Source organism: Bacillus rossius, chromosome 13 (assembly GCF_032445375.1).
Source record: "Bacillus rossius redtenbacheri isolate Brsri chromosome 13, Brsri_v3, whole genome shotgun sequence".
Lineage (NCBI taxonomy): Eukaryota > Metazoa > Arthropoda > Insecta > Phasmatodea > Bacillidae > Bacillus > Bacillus rossius.
In genome coordinates, this window is record NC_086340.1 from 20,177,814 (window position 1) to 20,198,110 (window position 20,297).

Here is a 20,297-nt window from a genome sequence, read left to right on the forward strand (position 1 = left end):
ACCCATAAATAATTGAAATGACGGGAAAAAAATCACAATGGCGAGTGAAACAGAGCCTTAACTGCGCGAGGAACGTAAACATTAATATGATTATACAAAAAAATCCTAGCCATTAAATATTCGGCACACATACTTACAGACATTAATTTTCACTAGTTTTTCAACAGACATTTACGAGAAAAAATAATTGTTTTAATTAAAATCATATTTGAAAATATTGCACATGAACCGGTTTAAATTACTTAACATAATTAGCTAGCATAATATTTATTATATATATTATATATGTATATATATTAATGGAAGTCAGTCACGTCCACAAATTTTGTCACGCGTCAAAAGTGATGGTTTGGAAAAAAAAATTCCTTGTTACACTATTGTAATATAAGCATTAATGTGGAGAAATACACATAATTTTTATCGGTTTCGAAAGACACTTTTTTAAGATGTAGTAATTTATTTATTTTTATTCTGCTTCATTTGACGCAGTCAAGACTTGGCTCCGTCTACTATGTTCAATTATTGCATTTTAATTTTTAAGTAAATTCTTGCCGTGGTGCAATTTATGTTATCGTTAAAATATTTAACCAGTTATATGCCGCAAATTTTCTCAGATTTCTAAAACTCAAGACAATTATTCATAACGAAGACTTATTGTTTCACTAATTTTATCATGTTCATTCACTTACACGTAAATTTGTCAGCATTTCGATATCTAATAATACGTATAATTGAAAACGTTTTTTACACGCGTATTACATTGTATGTGGTGGAGAAACTTAAACACAACGCAGTAGACATGTTTTAGTTATTAAATAATAAACATTTTCTTGCGCTTTTTTTTTGGAAAGGATCTTATTACGCCACCTTACGACCACCTATGATTATTCCCCTGGGGGAATTCGAAGTAAAAACCATGCAGTGACTTTTTTAAAATTGAATTTTGCTGCAGTATCTTCTTACCCTTTTGACGCAGCCGAGAAATCTAAAACACAGCAATGGGCAGGCAACTTTTGTTTTATAAACTAGGTTTGGTCGACAATGTGTTCACTATATATTGATTTTATTTGGAATCTTCACGAAGAATTATAAATTTTTTCTGGAATTCTAATACATATGTTTATATTAAATTTCTAACTCAAGAAAAAATCTATTTCAAGTTATAGAAAATTTACGGAATTCTCAAATAAAAACACCTCTGAAGTAAACTAAGGCATAAATCTACAGACAAGAGTCTAAATAAGCTGAGGTTAAACAGATAAACCCAGTGATGAATCTAAACAAGTATTGTGCACAACATAACTACGACAGCACAGACGAACACATTCAAACTTAAATATCAGACAGAACAAGAATTCCGTGGAAGGAATAAATTCAATTATGAAAAAATAACAGTTTCGACAATAACAGTAAATTCAGGCAGACAACAAAACCTGGACGACGCAGCAAATATACGAACACAACGATGAATATAAACAAATATTGTGGACAAAACAAAGACGACAACACCACTGAAAACAGAAGGTTTCCTATGACAAAACAGTTGCGAAGTTACCGTCATCAGGCACGAACAGACTGATATTGGGCATTGGAAAACGAATGTAACTTGTACTTTTCTCCAAGTTAATTCCATTAGCTGTGTTGTGTTTTAGTAAATGTAAAAGTTCCCTATCATTTCCTATAGCACTAATAACATTGCGTTTTTTGCCAGATTATCACACCTCCGCTAGGACTGAAAGTTTAAGAAAATTCCAGCGCGCTCATTAGTAAGTAGATATATCAGTGTAATAAAAAAAATTAAAGTATATAAATGGTATAAACTGAAATTTTTATAAAATATTCCATATCATGAAATACGAACTGTAAATTTGCATAGTAATACTCAAATTAGGTCACTGCTGTATTACAGGAGAGAAAAATTTAAAATAGGTTTTCTGGACATTATTAAAGTTTTGATTATATTTATATTTAATAAAACGCGTTGACATATTCACATTTTTTTCGAGTATGTCAAATTGTCTAGTGTAAAGATATAATTAATTTCTTTAGCTGCAAGTTAATTTTAAATTAAATTTACGCGTCTTAAGTTGTCATTCAATATTACTATTATGATCATTGAACACTAAAGTGAAATAAAATATTTTTTCATACTGACACAAATCTTCGAAATTCCCATGCCTTACAACAGACTAGGTTTCAACTTAATAAAATATGCATGTATAAATTAAAATACGCAAGATTTACGCGTAAGTTTGGTTCTTAACAATAATTAAAAAAATTAAATTTCGAGGATTTTTCGGCTGCAAAAAATCTCAAGTTATTAAGTTTTTTTCCGACGTAACACCATTTACATTTCTTTGTGACAGCATTGACATTGTCAGTTCAGATGATAGAGTACGTTCGCCCGGAATGGCTTCAATCATAAAGAGCTGACAATACAGTGGAAAACAACGATGTAATTGAATAAATGACAAGTTTTTGGTAAGTTACCTCACCTTTGCTTAATGCATAAGGACAAAGGAGAGCGTTTTTTTTTGCCTGTAAGAAGTTAAAATCTAAAAAACTAAAGGAAGTATTACAAAAATGTATTCACTCTTATGAAGCTACGTTATTGAATATGGCTGTAGGCTTTGATTTATTTAAATAAAATAAAAATGTGAGCGAATCTTTCTGTACTCGCCTGTGATGTTGTAAGAACTAAGCTCGGTAATGAGCTAATTCATGCGGCCTCATATTGCAAATACACTTGTAATAAGAAACTCGGACACGAAATTCAACGTAGAATTCTTTAAAATAATGCCAAGCGGGATAAATATACCGCAATTGTGTTTTCAACCAAATTTTTCGACGCGAATGTTGTTCTTGCATCCGCCGCTACAATTCGTTGCCGTAACAGCTACGTCGACTATCGAATCATTCGATTTGCAGAGCGGAAGGTGAAACTTTATAATGAAACGTCTCCGACTTTGGATCTGATTTTTAACAAAGAATTTTATGAAAATCTGTACATCTTGTTAAAATTCATTTAAAAGTTAATACTATAAAGTTTCCCTTTGGTTTTGATAACTTTTGTTTGCGCCACCCGCCACAGATGGCAGCACCATAGTTACACATTTCCGTTCCATGCAACTTCCGTTCCATTCACGAAATTATTGCTACCACAAAATGCTGTATACCGAGAACTAAAATGTTGCAGATCGGAAAAATTGTTTTCTTAAGATACAGAAATCTTATACCATAAAACAATAGACAAACAACAGGATTGGCTGTGTTGTAGATGACAAATTTTTACAGCGTAACTATTTTTTCCCCATACCCGCGAGTGAAATACCGTTCCGATTCAATAACAGCAGGCCAAGAGGTCACAATAATTAATAACTGCAAATATACTGTGAATATGCGAGCCTTCTAATGGATTATCGATGGGTCGGACGCTTAAAATAATTGCAAATGTCAGTTCCTTTAGCTAAAGAAAATATGCTTTGTTAGGAATCCTCATCCATCCTTGCAAAGTCGCTAGTAACACAAATAGTAGTTTTAACTATATGGCGTGTAAAAATACTAAATCTAATTTTATCTAAGCTTCAGAAGATTTTATAAATCCTCATTTGTGAACTCATGTTTTCAGCTTAAATAAGATTGTGATTCTTGAAAACTTTTGTTTTAAGAGTGATCACATAAATGTTTCTGAAAAAGTTAATTTTAATTTAGTTAATGCTGTAAATATTTATGAACTAAATTAAATATAATAATTTTGTTGTTATTTGCGTATGCATCGTGGGATGGAAAATGAGTCCATACGAGCATTTTTTCTCTCATACTATCGCTTAGAAAATGTACAAATGTAACAATGCTAACATGCTACAATGCTAACAATATAAATTTTACCATTATAAAAGTGCTTAATATGCATACAACACTGATATCATTGGTGGGAGTTATAATTAATTTTTTTTACATTTTGAACATAAACGATATGAAATTCTCTAAATTTTAACTGAAATGCAAAAACAAAGTTTGGCTAATTATTTTGAGAATACACTGAAAAAAAAATATCCGTCACAAATTGCTGACTTTAACGCACTGGCTTTAAGTTAAAAACACATGTTTTTTAATCTGCTACAATTTACGTACAAAAAAAAGGATTTTTTAAAAAAATTTTTTAAAAGTTGGTTTTGTGTAGTGTGTTTAAATTATTTTTTTTACAGATAGTTATGTCCCACGAACAAATATTACCTATAAAAATATAATTTATAAACATGGCTGAAAATCATAATTTTTCAATTTACTTAAAATGTTTTAAAATCCACCCCAAAATCTTTCCAGGGTAGCGCACTAGAAAAATCTTTAATTTTTAATTGATGAAATTATTTAATAGGTATAATGTTTGAACAAATGTTCAAATTTGAAGGCAATTTTCACTTAAATTCATCGTGCTAGTAAATCTTTTATTGTAAGAAACATGTGTAATTTTGTTTTTTTGATTTTCACTAATTTTGAAAGCCCTGATTGCTGTTAATCTGAAAATTACTGACCCAGCAACACGTAGCGAAATAAACTTTAATTTCTGATTTTTGTTTACGTTATTTAATGTACATGATTAGCAAGTCGATCTTGGTTAAATTAAAAATGTGATTGTGAAAATTGAGGCGATAAAAGCCCCAGCTATCCAGTAAGCTGTGTGCCAGGCTCGATGGTATGTTGTAGAAGCATTATTATGATAATTTTTTTTTCTTTGCCAGTTCGTCAGCAATTTGTGCCCGTCACGTAACGGATATTTTTTTTTCTTGTTGCAGTGCGGTGCCTTCCACTGCGTGAACACCGTAGTGAGGGGCAAGACGGTGCGGGTAAGTGAGGCAACACGCTGCGTTTGCCTTTTGCCTGGCTTCATTTCTTATCTTATCCTAGAAGTATTCCGCCGGAGTCCGCTATCGTGTTCTAGGAAGACCCGATGCGCGCACTTACCCTGTTCATCGCTGACATGTACAAACATCATCTGGGACGCCGAATTTTCGAAACAATATAGTTCCATTTCTTATCTTATCGTAAGATATAACCTGTGGAAGTTGGTCATCGTGTTCTAGACAAACCCTATACAGTGCACTTCACTCTGTTCATCGCTGACATTTACAAACATTATCTGGGACACCGTATTTTCCAACCATATAGTTCCATTTCTTATCTTATCTTAAGGAATAACTTGTCGAAGTTGGTCATCGTGTTATAGACAGACCCTATACTGTGCACTTTACCCTGGTCATCGCTGACATTTACAAACATTATCTGGGACACCGCATTTTCCAACCATCTAGTTCCATTTCTTATCTTATCGTAAGGTATAACTTGTCGAATTTGGTCATCGTTTTCTAGACAAACCCTATACAGTGCACTTCACTCTGTTCATCGCTGACATTTACAAACATTATCTGGGACACCGCATTTTCCAACCATATAGTTCCATTTATTATCTTATCTTAAGGAATAACTTGTCGAAGTTGGTCATCGTGTTATAGACAGACCCTATACTGTGCACGTTACCCTGTTCATCGCTGACATGTACAAACATTATCTGGGACGCCGCATTTTCCAACCATATAGTTCCATTTCTTATCTTATCTTATCTTAAGGAATAACCTGTCGAAGTTGGTTATCATGTTATAGACTATACAGTTCACTTTACCCTGTTCATCGCTGACATTTAAACAAATCATCTGGGAAATCGCATCTGCCATCCATCTTTCCCTTTTCTATTTTATTTCAAAAGTAACCTGCTCATACCTAGTAAGTGGAATTTTCTCTCATCGCTGACATTTAAAAGTTTATCCGAGACCACGAATTTGCTATTTATGTAGTTTCATTTGTTTTTGTAACCAAACGAACATTGCACTGAAATTAGGCATAGAAAAAATATGCCTTCAAAAAAATATAAATACTAAGCATACTTGTGGATGATGTGCAATATGATTGAAGCATAATGCTAACGGTTACGAAGTTCATAGACGCCCAAACAGTTCCGAACACATCCGAATTCACCGCTCGCACGTGCAACTTTTCGGCTGGAACAAATAAAACACACTATTGCATAAAATTCAAATATTTTTACGATTTGGCAGCATTTGAAATGTGTCTGGCCTAAACTAACCAAACTGTAATTTTATCTACGATAACCTGGACAGGTGGAAATCTAACCTAACGAAAAAAAAATTCAATAATTTTAATGCATTAACAACGATATTACTTATTATTTATATAAATAACATAACATAAAAAAAACTTGTATAAACAGATAAAAATCCGATGCACGAATGAAGGTTATTTTGGCACGAGAGTCGGGGCCATTTAATCTAGAGTTTCTCGTTTTGAATTGGCAAGAAATTTCTGGCAGTTACCCTAACTGCCCAAAAAAAAAAAAAAGGCAAACAATCCTGTAAATTTGTCTACAACCTCTGCATATTATACAATTCATGAATGACTGGCATGTCGTCGTAGCAGTTACAATTGATCCGAGCTGGCTTTATCACACGGCCTTCATAACTCGGTCTTCAATAACCAGACCCGCGTTGTCTCTACAGCAGTGAAAAGTAAAAAAAAAAAATGATTATGCCCTACAAATGGAGGAGGTATGGAGGTAAGAATTTAGTTAGAAGGCATGGGCAAACTTTGATAATAATTAAATTCAAAATGAGAACGAACATTCACTCCCCTCCCCCTACCCAAGCCAGATTGCCAAACTTTTTTTGATGCAATGAGACATTAATGCTGGCTTTTGCTGATGTGTTATAAACATCTTTATTTCACATCACTTACTTCATAGTTACATTTTTGTGATTCCCTCCTAGCGAGTTCATTTCAAATTCTATTAAACAAAATTATAAGATTTTATACCACAACAGCTTATTTTCGTAAAAAAAAAAATGCTGACCGGAGTTATTTCAACTTTAGAACGGACACCCACTACATAGACTAATACCGTCATGAACCAGAGTGACTTCAACTTAAGTACAAAGACCCACTCATTAGAATGATACCACCATGAATAAGAGAGACTTAAACTTTAGAACACACGCCCTTCAACTTAAGTACAAAGACCCACTCCTTGCATAGACTGATACCACCATGACCAAAGACTTAAAATTTTGAACAGACACCCAATCCATAGACTAATACCCATACGAACCATGGTGATTTGAACTTTAGTACAGAAATCCACTCCAAAGATTAATATCATGAACCAGAATGACTATAATTTTAGAACTTATGTGTGGCCACTCTTCATGATTACATGGTAACAGTGTGAAGCAGTTTTTTTTCCCCTTCATCTCATTGTTGTGCCAATTTGGTTAGACGCCCGAAACATTGGCTGGAGTGTAATGTTTGCATTATGGAAACTTTTTTTAAATGACTTTTTCATGAAAGTTACCGGTTTTTCCGACGGAAATCCTTATTAATAATCACTAACAAGCATCAGACCTTATCAAACACCATTGCTGCAAAATTTTGGGCGGAAAAATATGGTCATGGCGAGGTTACGTCACAACATGCCGTCTCCTGACAATTCCTAACTCCATGTTTAGAACATAAACTAACATCATCATGAACCAGAGTGAAATCGTGTCTTTAATGCAGACACTTAAAACACCATAGACGAGTATCTCAATGAAGCAGAGTGACTTCAGTGTTAGTTCAAACACTCCATAGACTAACACCAAATATTGTAGTAGGACAATATAGGGAAGTCGTTGAAAAAGCGAGAGACGCTTTACTTAGCGCATTTCTAGCGGCAGCGCCTGATCCTACAGCGTTAGCGATAAGGGTATTTTGGCAATTTTGAATGTACATTTTTATCCAGTTTTATTCTGTTTTAATAATTTTATATGTCCGGGAAGGTGCGTGCAATGTTTGGTTGCAACAATTACGATGTTTTTAACTGTACGAAGACTTTTTCAAGTTAAACTGAATGACTAAATTTAATACACACTTTTACTCCATAAACTAACACCACCATGAACCCATGAAGATGTAATTCTATGGAGTAGGTGTCTGCTCTGAAGTTGAAGTCAACTGGTTAGCAGTTGGATAGCACAACAAAATTGTAGCTGTATAGTGGCAAATATGTTATAAATTTGTTTAATAGCTTGGAAATAACTTGCCAGGAAAGAAAAAAATTGTAAAAATTCCACCATGTAATGAATAATGCCAAACCAACATGATAACAACACATCAGCAAGGAATTAGCATCAAACTTAATTATAACCTAAAGTTAATTAGCCGTCGGGAAGGAGGGTGGGTGTCGTTATGATTTTGACTTAGAGTATTAACATGGCGAGGATTGCACACACCAACCCCCTTACTTCTTATCTACGTGCATTAACCGGAGTGACTTAAAACTTTAGCACGTACACCCACCCCATAGATTAACGCCTCTATACTCTCGACCTGAAGGATGCTGGATGGCTGTGTTCGGTGCCGGAGTTCAGGGGAAAGTTGATGAGAAAAGAAGGGTTGGGGACCGAGGGGGAAGTGGAAGGGGAAAATGTCGAGTGAGGAACTCGCGGAGCTGAATAATTTAACAGTGGCTAGGCAGGCGTCGCGCAGGACCGCTAGCCGTGGCTTCACTCGAGGGGGTAGATAGCAGGCCCTAACGCATGAACCTCCGCAGTACTAGCTGCGGAGGTATTATTTATTGGTGTCCAGCTCGCGAGGCGGACACACCGAACACCTCTACTCCCCCCTCCCTCTACCAACCCGTCCAACACACCGGATAGTTAATTATTCACTCTACGTTCGCTGCGCGGTCGTATATTCTTTGTGCGTTTCACTGCGACTCCAACGCAAGGGTCTTTTATTTTGCATTATATATATATATATATATATATATATATATATATACCTTCTCCAAGATAAATAGAAGAGGGGGGGGGGGAAACTAAAATGGCTGTGAGATCAAAATTTATATGGCCGCAGCCGTCTAAATGATAGCCCATCAACGCAGCAGGGTTTTAACATCTGAAACTGGTTCCTAATTTATACCGCAGTTAGGTTGCAGAAATTCAGTACAACGAATATAGAAATATTTTGTAATCCTTTTTGTAACACGCTCGTAATATTATTTATTAGTGTAAATTAAAGCATTGTTACATTTGGTTTGTGTGTGTGTATATATACATACACACACACATGCAAAAATTACTCCAAAACTAAAAGGGCAGGTTATTCGGCAGTAGAACTGCTGCAACGGTTTAACGTGCTGGGTTTACTGGCGTTTATTCTTGTGAGGGCTGTATATTACCAACACGAGCTCCTGAGAGCCGCAGGGAAATGGATGCGCTATTTAATCGCAACCTCAAGGTGTTTGATGAGATGCTACATTGAGAGTCTATAGGCGACCCATCCCAGAATCACTGCCACCCATTCCCACCATTCGGCTAACCTGTGTTTCACCAAGAGGAAACCCCGTCCTAAGAGTATCACAAAGTCTCTCTGGGACACCTCAGACAACGCGTAGAACGAGCCCGGGGTACATCCAACCTCTAATAGCCGTCCATGCTGGTGCCAGAGCTGTTTCACCGCTCACTGAGTCCGCCCTTCAACGAGGGAGGGACTCTTCTGGTCATGCTATAAGCGATCAGAGCTACCGATTGCCAGTGCGATTGCGTGTCCGCACCATGCAACCTGGGCCGGTAGAGTAAACCCAAGCGGGAAGTACCAGCATCAAAAAAAGGGTCTCCCCCCACCCCACTACTGCCTGAATTCTTCATGCACTTGCAGGCTTACAGGGTCTGTTGGCCTGTAAGCCAGCACGGCAACTGACACGGTCCAGGAAAAAAGGGCTCCTGTGGCCTCTGAGCTTACGGAGTTCTTTCATGCCCGGTTGCGTCCTTTTACCACAGCAGAAGCCGCACCCAGACGGTGAGAGCCTGACAGTTCTCACCCCTCAAGGAAAAGTGTCCAAACTACCTGCTGTTGCCTGCAGAGAAGGGCTTTTCCCACCTCACCGGATACCTCTCCCCAACATCTGAGGATGTCGAGGGACAAGGACTTCCCCGGAAGATCCCACTTTGGTGAACGACCTTGGTACCGCGAGGAGGTAGTGTTGACTTGGTGAGGAGAGCCTGTATATTCGCATCCGCGCGCCCTTTTCGTGACCCTTTTGGATCATGCCTCGGATACTGGTCCTGGCAACGGCTCCGAGAGCTCTAAATGCAGGCACTTTCTACTGCGGAAGTCAGAACCACTCCCAACGAACCAATGGGGAAATGCTAAGTGATGCATATTACTATTTTTTAAATTTTTATTTGTCGCTCTTTATGTGAACGATTTCTTAAAATCAATAAACTTTCCTCGCCAACTTACGTTAATTAATTTAAAGCAGTACTTCAGCAACTTAGTTGTAATTGTGTGCTTTCTGCTTTACATGGCGTGAAGGTCAGAATTCCAAGTTAATAAGGACTTGATTACATATCACTATTTTTATCTTAAATAAAGTTTTATAGAAAATCTGTATAGAGTGAAAAATAACGACATTTTACTGCGTCTGTGCACTGTTAGAAATTACAGTAAATTTACTGGTTTTCCAACGAAGAGTTCTTTGTAATTTCAAATAACTGAATCTCTGTAGAAACTACACCGTATACTGACTCCCGAGTTGCATGTTTAGTTCTAAACAAAGGTAAACAAAAGAAGAGTGATCTTGCTGTAGACTTAACCAGTTTCTGAAATTTTGTATAATATACCAAGAATATTATTTTGTGTTCTTGTTCAAAGTAAGTGAACTCATAGTCCGTAAATTTGCGAAGCTAGCGGTAAATTTACGAAAATTCCTGGACAATTTGTAAACAGCATTCTTCGTAAATTCAAAGTGAAAATTTTTAACAGTGTATCAATAAATAACATGGATATTGTTTTCAAAATCATAGAAAAAAGATGAGTAAATCATAGAATAAAACTTTTAAATCTATAGACTCAGAATAGTTATTGACCGCGGATGCAAGCAGACCAATAGAACCATTAAAACAATGGGACATGGCTGATTATGACATCTGTGTCACTTCACATGTGTCTGTGATTCTGCGATACATCGCAGTGAGTGTTTGTTATTCCATTGAGTACTAGTGCATTTCAATATGTTCTATGTCAACTCCTAACTAAACATTGAATAACATTTTACAAAAGTTAGTGTTTCTAGTGTATCAATTGTAAACAATCGCATGCATTAATGTTTACGACGGCTGATTTCGACACTTCTGAGTGCGAATCGTAAGCCAGTGATGGGCGTCATTTGCAGAAGACTATAATAAGCCTACGTTATTTTTTCTTCTATTTTTTTTAAAAAAAATTATTATTCTTGCAATGGGGAATATTTAATAACACTGGTTGGAGTGTCCATGCTTCGCCACGACAATCCGCGGGCAGAACACACTCGCACTTCTCATTACACATGACCCTCCTCGTTCGTGCGCCTCTGCCTTTGCAGAAATCCGTTGCCATGGATACGCAGAATGCATCAACAATGCAAAAGCCCGTTGCCATGGAGACGGAGAAAGTATAAACACTAAAATGGCGAAAATTTTGTAATCAAATAATAATTAAATTCTGCTTCAATGGGGTGGGTTTTCTCGAAGTAACCTTTAGAACTCTAGACAGTTACCTTTCTCGTGTTTCGAAGACCGAGTGTGCAAAATTTATACTCAGTCGGATGAACGATTCGCGGACGCATGGAAGATGAACACGCGAACATCAATATATTTACAACCAGCTAATCACCCGCGGCTTCGCTCACGAAATCTCAGGGCATTGCTGATATTTTATCATTGAAAGAAAAATATGCGATTCATCCCAGACATTATCATAGAAGAAAACCTCGGGATTTGATATGTATTTTTGTGGATTGGATTCATGGAATTTATGAGTGCATTCGCGTATTCACCTTTGCTGTCCATTCTTGAGGTTTTTTTTTCATGACAATATACTATAACAAATTAATTTGAATTGTTTTCATTTAAATATTGGAAGATGGTTAGAAATTCATATTGTTTTAATTCTAATTACAACTAGGCCTATACGATGATGAAACTGTGAGCGACGTATAGGTATAAATATTGAAGAATAATTCAACACACAACTCAGTGTTTGAGAAAGAGTTCTTTGTTGCGAGACCGAAATTAACCCGGAATGATTGAAGTTGTAGATACAACAAAAATTGGTTACTTGCATAATCATCACCATCAACACCATCATCGTGATCATCATTCACAACCTATGCCAGGCAACGGTCGAGTATGTTTAAATCAGGATTATTATTCTTCGTTCAACCCATCGTCTCAATGTCTCAATTCCATTCCTTTCACGTGTCTGCCCCTAGGTCTTCCTATTTGGTCTCCTCTCTACTTTCACCTTCTTCTCCAGTTTCTTAACATAAATGCTTAGTGGGAAAAATAAATATTTTACCCAAAACCTTTACTCGAGACGAGCTGGAAACTGTTAATTCTGTAAGCATTGCGGGTCATACATTTCGCTTGTTGACAACTTAAATACCATCGTTCGTGATTTACGACGTCATAATTCGACCTTACGAACATGCACACGTCCAATTTTTTTTATATATTTACCCTTGAGCATTATCTCTGTACGCTTCGTCTTGGAACCGTTATTTAATGAATGCCTATATAATATTTATAGTCTCGAAATGACGGATGCTATGTAGACTGTAACTCCCGCCTCTCTTCCCCCCCCCCCATGAAAACCCAACCAACGTTCTGCGGCAAGGCTTTATCGCGCATGGAATATCGAGGGAAATGCGATAAAAAAGGGGGGGGGGTAAGAAATGTCTGTTGTATTCGTAGCTTCAACTTTCCCCCTCCCCCACTCCTTCCCAAACCAGCAACCTTCCTCAGATCACTTCCTCCAATCACGGGGCAGCGCAGACTCGCCGTAACCTCCACTTTCGTTCCCCCTCCCACAACCTCGAACGGGGCGCCCTTCGAACTACCCCGCGGCACGCGAGCTGCGCCGCTGACCTTTGACCTTGGCTGGCATCTCTCCCCGGATATGTCCCACGCACCGCTTCCCCGACTAGTACAGGAGGGGAAACCAGTTACCAAGAAATAGATTGTAACACTACAAACTAGAGACCTGCAAAATTCGAGGATTCATTCGGTGATAGGCTAGAATTCAAACACACATACCTCTTAGATAATTTTTCCATTGGCTTACTGTTCATCTGGACGAATCTCAACCAGTTATAAACCCTCAACCAAAGAAGGATCGAATCACCAGACAAAACCAGCTGAGACGACTTACAAGTCAGCAGCCAATGAACTTGCGTTATTTGCCCGAGTGTATAGGGGTATGTGCAGTCTATCCTGGAGGCCATCGAAACCGCGAATTTTGCAGGTCTCTACTACAAACAATATATTGTAGCTTTGCACAACGCATGGCTATGGTTATTTTTTTGCACATATGAAATATGTTTTTTTCGAGAAGATACTAGGTCTTTCTTTATTTGCGCATAATTTTATATTTTAATCGATGTTTCATTCAATCATATGATTTTTTTTTTTTCAAAAATTGAAAAGATGATCAAATTTTCAATAATTGGATATTATTCGGTTTTATTATTCTCATTAAAGCGCGCAGTTTATACTGGGAAGCTATTCAGGGAACGGTTTTAACTATTGGAGGTACTGGGGCAAACACAAAGTGTAAGTGCCTGAACCCAGTATTACTGCGAGCACTATTTTGGTAGGGATGTAGTTGTTTTCAAGTGAATGTACAAAATTTACAGATATTTGTAATTTTACACGAATACTTCCGTTACATTTACAAACGTACGTGTTAGCAGCACTCTATAGACTTCTGTGACGTGCTTCACACAGACAACATTCAGAGCCTTTATTGCTGGGGGACCCAACAGTGGCATGGGCTGATGTTTCACTGCGTATGTCTCTTGGTAAACAAGTTTGTCTTCAAATGAAAGCAGCACTCATACAGTTCCTTCCACATGAAGCTACTTGACAGTTTTGTACACTGGTAATCCTAACTTCTCACTCAGATTTTTACCAATGACACTCACTCACATTCACACGAATATCTATTTTAGTTTTAGCTAGATGAACGAGGGTTCTGAACTAACGTTCATTGCTATTCCGTCCACCGAAACAAACGATTATATTAATAAAGATCACATGCTTTCACGGCCATTGTCTGAAGTAGCTTGGCTTCTGGGTTGTAGCCGTGTCCTTGGCGATTGCATCACCGACGTTTCGGTCGACATTGCTTTTGCATCCAACAAAAGACAGGTCTCCTATGGTTGGCCAAACAGCTCAGCAAGTCAGAAGAGAAGGGACCACTGATTTGCCAGCACTCCCACCCAATCACAGAAGCCCAGCTCCGACTGGCCAAACCAACAGGCCAACTAGACGAAAGGAAGGCTGTGATTGGCCCACAGCTGCAGCCAATCGGGAAACGCTCCTCTCAGGCGAGAGTGTCAAAGGCAAAAGAACTTGTAACAACCTTAGCAGACAACTGACGATGGCTACTGCAATGTCGACCGAAACGTTGATGATATATTCGCCATGGACGCGGCTACAACCTAGAAGCCAAGCTACTTCAAACGATTATATTATTTTAAATTTTCCTTTCCATTACGTACTCACCAAACATACGATAGCAATTAACGCATTCAGGTGTTTTTTTAAGTGAAAGTTGTTAACCGCCGTTGGGTAAGTCGAAGCGAAAGGGTTTCGCTCAAAGGGCAGCGGAAAGTGCAACGATAAATAGGGACGTTTATTGTGAAGAGGGGAGGTTGTTTAGGAGTGGGGTACTCGATGACACTGTTTGCATTATGGCACACTTGCACACTCGCATATTTGCTCATGCGTATATGCTTGCTCACTCACATAATCTTTTATTCGTGTACTTTTTTCTACGAAGTTTCTCTTGTAATGCGCCTGGCGCTCAACGTATCCACTCATTTGGGGGAAAAAAGAAATCATTATGCGCAGAGCACATATGAAATATTTCACGGATAAATGTGATAGAAAAATTATTTAAAAATTTCACGATCAGTAATTATATTACCTACGAACCAGTCTTACCAATTTTCGGAAACAAAATTCTGACGCTCATTTCTGAAACGTCGCCCCCGCTAAGCAATGGAAATAGAAAAAACGTTCCGATCGGAGAGCCTGTCGCGTTCAAGAATTTTGTCCTACTGTCGTCACGGGTGCGTGGATTTACAACCTCTATTTATGTGCATTCACGCAAACTCGTAACCACGTAAGCTACGACGTCTTCTTCTGCTCAATAAAACTTTAACATTCACTGACTGATAGAAAACGCACAGCCTAAACTGATGGACTTGGGATTTGAAATTTGGAGGAAATATTCCTCGAGTACCCCAGGAGTTCAAAATATAATTATAAAGAGGTGAAAAGGGCTGGTAAAGTTTGTATGAAGCGAAATACCACTTTGGTGGCTCACTCTCCACGAATTCTCAGAAACTGTAAGGCCCACGCACTTGAAATTTGGCACGCATTTGCCTTTTGCCACATGGACATCCGCCAAGAGAGGATGTTATGTACATTAGCTCCCAAGGAGGGCTGCGGGGACGTTATAAAGATAAAAAAAATTCTGTTTTTAAATTATATTTCATACAGATTTGAAACCACGCAGTGATGATGTTCCTTATATTACATAGCCATCAACTTAGTACAAGGTTTTCCGAAAATCACCTTCCAAGGGTGATTTAGCCCGGGAAACGACGGGTACTTCAGCTCTCTCTCTCTCTCTCTCTCTCTCTCTATATATATATATATATATATATATATACACATATATATACACATATATACGCACACACACACACACACACTTCAAAGTTGATTTTAAAAATAAGATTTCGTTTATTTTCCGTTTGAGGTTTGGTGGAGGCGTACAAATGAGTAGGGGCATGTATAGTGTCTAATGAGCAGTGTAAGAGCGTTTTGCCTGTAAACGTCTGAATCGAAGTGTGGATTCATCAGCCAGTTTAATTTTAAAACTGGATTTTCAGTGTTCGTACACTTACCCATTCTATTTTAAAAGGGAACAAGAACCATCCATTTAGAAATTATATATATATATAGTTATATATATATAGAATTTTTTTATTGTGACGTACCTACAGTATTAATTTAAATTAGACGATGTCCATTGTCTAATCAGTTTCGTAAACAAACCTCATGTAATAATTTTGCCAGTGACATTCGGTAAATTGGTACCAATGGTACTATTTTTTGAGAGCTGTCGAATTTGAGACAAGTTACATGAAACACGGCTTAGTTAATGGTTAGATGATTCGTGAGCATCGTTTGAGGTGGCCCAAGTGACTCTAAGCGCATTAAACGCTTGGAGGTTCGATTGCAATGGAGCTTTTGTGTTTGGGTGTAAACAAGTGAAATAATTCCACAATAGAATTTAAAAAATCGACAAAAACTAAAAAATACCACTTTAACAGATATCCTGCTGTCTTTTAAAAGTGTTTATATTTTTTCAGGTCATCCATAGCTTACTCTAACCGAGAATGACCTAATTATTCGTTCAGGACAAGAATGTTTTTGCAAACAAAGGCCATCATTAACTGATTATTTAAATAGCGAATAATAATTGTATGAATTTTGTCACTATGGGTTTACAGCATTATAACACTGGCTACTTTGGTACCCAAAACATCTACCCTCAATCCGTAAAAAGGAACTCCTGATTGCAAAAGTTGCATGGAATCAGTGTGGTTTTAATGGTTTGGCATTATAGAAAAGTATATCTGAATTAAATTACTTATAATTATGGTCGCAGGCCTTCACAGCCATTACCCGAGGTTTCTCGACTTTTGAGTTTAAGCCACGTCGACATTTCAGTCGACAAGGCCAGGGTAACAGCTTCCTACCGAGAGTTTCGAGTTTTTTCCTAAGCTAATTAAAACTAAGAGTATTTGGGAGGGGTCCGGTTTAGGGAGGGACCTAGATGCGTCTCAGGCCGAAGCCTATACGTCTAGTCATGCTGGGATGCACGGCTATGCACGGAAGGGTCGCTTGCATCGTTGCTAGGAGGGGATTGGCTGGCCGTAGCAACGATTGAAGCCATGACTAACTCACCTAGCTTATAACTATACTAAATTGGGCCCATGTAGAACCAGCATCGACACTGGGAAAACCTTGGGCACAGTCATGCGGGGTGAAAATTTGAATGCATCAAGTGTAGGAAAATACATGAGACAGAGGATGGTCTGGATGAAGAGTTGGACAGAGTGGTTTATTTATTAGTTTTGTTTGTCTTCGTCAAAGTGATTTCAAATCCTTAATTGCATATTCTTCTGTAATTCATATAGGATTAGTATTGGGTGGTATTTTATCTTATAATTATTGAAGGGTTTTTGGTCCTTTAATTTTGATGTTTGCTCATGGTTTATGTTATTCTGGTTTGTTCTGTTTAGCTAATATTGTTTATGAACGTTTAGGTAGTCGTAGTTTATTTATCATTAAGGGTTTAATTAGCGTCTACAATGCGGGGGTTGGGCACTTGGACTCTTGGTACGCTTTGTGTTTTATCCAGTGCTGGATTTATGACCAGAGGCAATAGCGCCTCTGCTGGTGAGTGGCTACACCGGCCACTCACTACTTTCAACCGAGAGGCGATCGTTTCCTGATTGGCTGCAGTTATGGGCCAACCAGCTTCTGGGTTGACTGCGTGGTTTGGCCACTCGGAGATGGGCGTTTGTGGTTGGTTGTAGCTGCTCTCCAATGCGTGGCCTTTTGTCTTTTGGTTGGCTGGGCCAGTTGCAGAGGCGATTTGTTGTCTCATGAATGCAGAGCTTATGACGTTTTCTGAAAAAAAAAAGTTCCAAGATTCTGCTCAGTGTGTAGCCAGTCATCTTCCCTAGTTATGTATGATGGATGTATAATTAGGAGATGCATTCCAAAAGTAATGAGAGTGATTGAAAAGCTATACAGCGGTTACAGTGTTTTTTTTATTCTTCACATCAACGGGCAAGTCATTTTCTGTAAGTCCGTGGAGAGCGCTTGTCACAGATTGTTGGATGTTTTCGATTGTCCAAAAATGAGTCCTCTTGAGATGCAATTTTTGCCTGAGAACAAACATTATCGCAAGGGAGCCAGATTTGGACTGTAGGGTGGCTGGTGAAGTATGTTGGTACGTGTTTCTGAGCCGAAAATTCGCGCATGGACAGGGCAGCGTGGCAGGGCGCTTTGTCTTGATGAAGGACCCATGCTGAGGCGATCCCTGGTCTCACCCTCAGAACAACTCTCTTCCGCAACGGTTCAAGGACTTCTCGGCCAAGATTCATTGAACTTCATGCAAAATTTAATTTGACTAACGTTGTCCGGGGAACTCTGAATCTTGTCTTGTGACGACCAGAAAATAAGATCACACACGCGTAATCGAAACTCACTGGACCGAAGGTCACAAAGTTACTGACGCGTGACCGAAATATCTTCCTGAGGACCCTTCTCCTTCCACGCGGAACCTCGACGGGACTCACAACAGCACTTGGTGGAAGGTACCAAAATCAGTCTAATTACTTTCGGAACGAACCTGCTATTTATATTGCTTTTGAATATTACTTCTTCCCATTGCGATCTTCGCCCCATACTTAACTAAGTACCTATAAAGGAAGAAGGTGTTTCTCCAAATCTTCAAGAAACTTTACTCTTCACCTCAAAAGTTCCCCCAGGGAAGCTTCGTCACTAAACATTCCCTCGAATCTACACAGATAAATTAATTTAACTTATTAAATACTAAAAGGATAACTATATTTAAAAAAAGTTTCGGAAAACCTATTGGCACATCCAACAACTATAAGCGTACCAATTTTATTCTGTCTAATAAATATGGGAAAATCGTAAACTAATATTATAAAATAAGCACAAATCCCAGTTTTTAACTCAATCCAAGATATAACCGACGGAGTTGCGACAAAAGTTATAACAAAAGATATTGTAGACCTTTGAAGATCCGATATGACATCGGAATCAATATTTCCATAGGTCCTACCGTTTAGCCACCAGTGTACATCCAAATAAATGCCTGCACAGAATTTAAAGATGCATCAACCTTTTTGGAACTTTCCCGTCAGTAACGGTCAAAATGCTATGGTGCTGGCCAAAACGACAACGTTCCAGCTTATCTGCAAGCGTGTTGGAATTTGCACAGATCAGTCAGACACACAAACGGGGCTGTGTGTATCGTTATACTTTATGAGTACAATTAGATGGGAAACAACACACCATAAACTATGGTACAGCCGTTATAAATCACCATAAACCGCAATATCTCAGGGACGCACCCTTAAGTACCTAACGACGGAGGGCCCCGCGCTTATCTCACGGGAACAAGCCGATGCTCGCGCAAGGTCCTGGTATCGACAGGATTCCGAGGCAGAGGCGCTAAATTACTTCGCTCCTTCGCCCTTCGGCCCTCCTCGGCCGTCTCCGGAGACGACGGAGCAGGGCGTGCCCGAGGAAATTGCAGCGAAGTTATGAAATAATGCAGCAGCGACGCCTCGTGAGGGTGTGATTTGCGAGCGAGGGATTTGGAGGGGGAGGAAGCAGGTTCGCAAGGGCAAGGGGTGAGACTACAGCTGGCTCAGCGCCAGGCAGGGGTTAGGGACGGTTATGCAACCCGCGGCGCGGAGAAGAGAGAGAGAGTGTGTGTGAGAGAGAGAGAGAGAGGGAGAGGCTGTGCTGTTGGCAGGTCCTCGCTACCGCAACACATCATCCGAGAGCAACCTTCGCCTCGCGATGCTTGTGTTTCGCTCGCGCCTTCAAGGGAACACCGTCGACGGTGTGACTTCAAGGAAAAGAAGCCGATCTTCCAAAAAAAAAAAAAACATTTATACCCGATCTCGCTGTCGTTGTAACCATGGTACACAGTGAGAAAAAATTCATTACTTTTACAGAAGATTATCTTTTTTCTAAACCCTATTGTTAGAGACCGGAAAAATTCGCGAATTCATTTCGCGATAGGCTAAAATACAAATCGTTATACCTCAGTGCTGCCTCTGCTATTGGTTCTCAACTCACCTGGATGATTCTGGGCCAATGAGAAACACCAAAGCTTTATCGAATCACAAGCTGCTACGCTGGGACGTCTCACAAGACAGCAGCCAATGAGTGGGTGGCATTTGACCGAGTGTACGTAGAACTATGTTCATCCTGCAGGTCTTTGAACTCGCGAATTTTTCCGGTCCCTACCTATTGTCAAGAAATAGTTTGTAATACTACCAGAAATATATTGCAACTTTT

The 20,297-nt window shown here is 38.6% G+C and overlaps 1 protein-coding gene across 4 annotated transcripts in view; it reads left to right on the forward strand.

Moving 5' to 3' along the window:
- Positions 1 to 20,297, forward strand: part of LOC134538321 (neurexin 1) — a 449,323-nt gene that overhangs the window by 26,814 nt on the left and 402,212 nt on the right. For 3 of the 4 annotated variants that reach the window (XM_063379534.1, XM_063379535.1, XM_063379537.1), the window contains exon 2: positions 4,797 to 4,847. The exons of the other annotated variant lie outside the window; for it this stretch is intronic. In XM_063379534.1, the coding sequence (XP_063235604.1) occupies positions 4,797 to 4,847 (51 nt within the window). The remainder of the gene's footprint in view (positions 1 to 4,796; positions 4,848 to 20,297) is intronic. 4 annotated transcript variants of the gene reach the window in all.